We start from the raw sequence: 452 nt of genomic DNA, 5'->3' as shown, positions 1-452 counted from the left end.
TGTCTATCCACTCAGCGACTGCGCACAGCAGCAGCAGCAGCAGCAGCAGCAGCAGCGGGGAGCACATGAAGCCCTGCAGCAGCAGCGCGGGCCTTCGCAGCAGCAGGAACCCCAGCGGCGCCGCCCTCGTCAGCAACAACTGCAGCAGCAAGCAGCGCAGCAGCGAGCAGCAAGTAGCGCAGCAGCAAGCAGCAAGCAGCGCAGCAGCAAGCAGCAAGCAGCGCAGTAGCAAGCAGCGCAGCAGCAACTCACAGTGCTGCTGCTGCGGAGCAGCAAGAAGCTCCTCAACTGCTGTGTCTTGGGCCGGGGGCCGCAGCCGCGCGACTTTGCCCCGCCAAAGAGCATACAGCAGCAGCTGCTCGAGGCGAGTCTCAAGTTCGGGGCAGCAGCAAACTGAGTCGCTCTCCAGCAGCAGCAGAGCAGCAAGCCGCACAGTGTTCGCGCTGCACGGC

General features: G+C 64.8%; 1 protein-coding gene across 1 annotated transcript in view; it reads right to left on the bottom strand.

Moving 5' to 3' along the window:
- Positions 1–11: 11 nt before the first annotated feature.
- ETH_00037720 (uncharacterized protein) overlaps positions 12–452 on the bottom strand; it is a gene marked incomplete at both ends in the record, with an annotated part of 3315 nt that continues 2874 nt past the window's right edge. Inside the window, 2 exons of the mRNA XM_013376329.1 lie at positions 12–139; positions 253–452. Coding sequence (XP_013231783.1) covers positions 12–139; positions 253–452 — 328 coding nt within the window. The remainder of the gene's footprint in view (positions 140–252) is intronic.

Source organism: Eimeria tenella, genomic scaffold (assembly GCF_000499545.2).
Source record: "Eimeria tenella Houghton genomic scaffold, Eth_scaff3342, whole genome shotgun sequence".
NCBI classification, from domain to species: domain Eukaryota; phylum Apicomplexa; class Conoidasida; order Eucoccidiorida; family Eimeriidae; genus Eimeria; species Eimeria tenella.
The sequence above is the reverse complement of the archived record's forward strand: the minus strand, read 5'-3'. Positions and strand labels throughout refer to the sequence as shown.